General features: G+C 40.3%; 1 protein-coding gene across 1 annotated transcript in view; it reads right to left on the reverse strand.

Annotated features, from left to right (window-relative positions):
* LOC137971442 (uncharacterized) overlaps positions 1–2,500 on the reverse strand; it is a 174,297-nt gene that overhangs the window by 105,190 nt on the left and 66,607 nt on the right. Inside the window, 1 exon segment of the mRNA XM_068818269.1 lies at positions 110–456. Within this exon segment, the coding sequence (XP_068674370.1) occupies positions 110–456 (347 nt within the window).

Here is a 2,500-nt window from a genome sequence, read left to right on the forward strand (position 1 = left end):
TCTATAGATTATCAGAGCTTTCCTCCATTTATTTATTGAGTCGGTAAAACGACACTGACACTAGTGACAGTATGCACAAGGTTCCATAATAGTATTGTGACTTTTTTACCTTATCAACTTGTAATCGCACAACTAATTTGCTTGGCTCTCCTTGACGGCAGTCGGTCGGATTAACCCAGTTATTTGTTCCTGCGACTTCACTGTTGCTGAGGTAGATCCGCACGTAATAAGAAGTGTAATGATATGCGTCACAATGAGGATAAATCAACATATATTCCAAGAACAAGGCCAACGGAAATTCGTACGTAATATCAGGGTTTGAGTGCGTGGTGTAATAACTCGAAGAGGTTGAGAGAAACAAATTAGCCAGAATTGAGTTGGTGCCATACGGTGTTCCAGTTGTACTCAAAATTATGCCATTGGGTGCTTGATACGATGTTTGGTAGTAGGGATATCCTAGGATTAAAGAATAAAGAATTGATCACCTCAGGAATTTCAAATAACTGAGTAACTTTTTCACGCCGTTTCTCATTAAAAATCACGTGCATAGCTAACGTGTAATTATGACAACAATAACAACGAATGTGGCAACAGCGACTTTCGAGAGTTTAAAAAAACGACGGCGGTTACAGCAACGACAACGCCACAAAACAATATTAGGGAGGTTAAGCAACGATGACGGCGACGGGAACGTCACAAATTTTCATATTTAGTGGGCAAAAACAATAGCTTTGCACGCCCTGCATGTGCGTTTTTCACTTTTGTCCATTTCTTTGCCGTCTTCTGCAAAACAACAACGTGAAATAGCCAATTTGAGGCTTTATGACGAACGCCCACACTTCAGGATAAATTTTCATTTTCTCCACTAAATTAAGCGCCATTCCGACCAGTATCATTTTTGAAGAACTATACCACCCTTGTCATATTTAAAAGGTTGAAATAGTCACGAAGTGATTACAACAACGTGAATTTATATTTTGAGATGACATTCTCGTTGCCCTTGCCGTCGTCGATGCTCAAGCTCTCTAATATAACAGGGGTGTGGTAGTTCGTCAAAAGTGACACTGGTCGGACGGCGCCTAATTAAGGGGAGAAAATGAAAAGTTATCCTCAAGTTCTGATGTTGTTGTAAAACCTCAAATTTGGCTATTCCACGTTGTTGTTTTGCTGACGACGGCAAAGAAATGGACAAAAGTGAAAAACGCACGTGCAGAGTGTGCAAAGCTTTTTTTTTTTTTTGCCCCCAAAATATGCAAATTTATGACGTTCTCGTTGCCGTCGCCGTTGCTTTAAGGGCCTACTGACGTGTTTTTGGGGGTGCATTGTTAAGGATGTAATGGTTAACTAATTTGAGAGAATCCGATATTATTTTGGTCAGTTTCCAACTTTGGAAACCAATGACCCTAAATATGACGTCATCACGCCACGCCCATACTCACGTGACCAATAAAAGAAAACTCTAAATTTGTCTTCGTGTTACACAATTTGGGTATTTTTTCTCAAACCGGAAGTCAGTTCGTTTACGCATGCGCAGTTGATCTGAGAACGAGCACGAGCAAGGGCGAGGAAAAACCTTCGATACAAACAACAGTTCGTGCGGTGATTTTTGCTTGCTTTTTTACTTTTTCTTGTCAGCTCACTTCCTTAGCAACACTCGAAAAATCCGTCTGTGGGCCCTTAACTCCTTATTATCACTGGCCGTGTTTTCACGAGCGGTTTTTCAGGTCGCTTAGCGAGTGAAAACCGAAAATTCCGTGAAAACAGTTCCCTTCCCAACTCGCTTAACATTCAGCGAGTTGGCAAATCTCAATAGAATTCTCATTAAATTTAAGCAACCAAACCAGGAAGCTTAAGCGAGTTGGCGATTACTTTCGGTCAATGAGGAGTAGCTTGCGGTTATTCAAATCGGAAATACAACAGCTGTGCTATTTTTATTATTTTTATAATTGTATTGGCACTGCTCTCTCCACGTTTAATCTTACCGTGAAAACACGTATCATTTTTTATTCTCTTAACGAAATCTGCAAACAAACCACTTTCAGGAATGTTAAGCGAGACAACGGTGAAGACACGCGGTTAAAAGAGAAAAACAAAACGTACTGAACGTGCGGCCCACATTTTAGTACATCTGTTTGCGGTCCCTTTTAAGATCTACGACGGCGAAGAGGACGAAAATGTCACTTCAAATATAATTTTACACTATCACGATCACAAGTCTTTCGCGTTTTTCCACCGCGTTAACGTCGTTCGATGTCAGCGAAGCATCCTAGAACTGAGAAAAAATTGGTACAAGCGGGTTAAGATTGGAAACAGAGAATGAATTCCCTGTTGCATGCTCACGTTATCGTCAAAATAAAAGCGCAAATTTGGTCATTTGACGTCGTTTTTGTGCAGAGTACAGCAAAAATACCACTTATGTCCAGGTTTGCACGCAAATGTGAAAATTACGAATTTTGCGAAAAATCGCAAAAATCGTAAAAGGAGAAAAGAAGAAGACAAG

This window comes from Montipora foliosa, chromosome 9, assembly GCF_036669935.1.
Source record: "Montipora foliosa isolate CH-2021 chromosome 9, ASM3666993v2, whole genome shotgun sequence".
Classification (NCBI taxonomy): Eukaryota; Metazoa; Cnidaria; class Anthozoa; order Scleractinia; family Acroporidae; genus Montipora; species Montipora foliosa.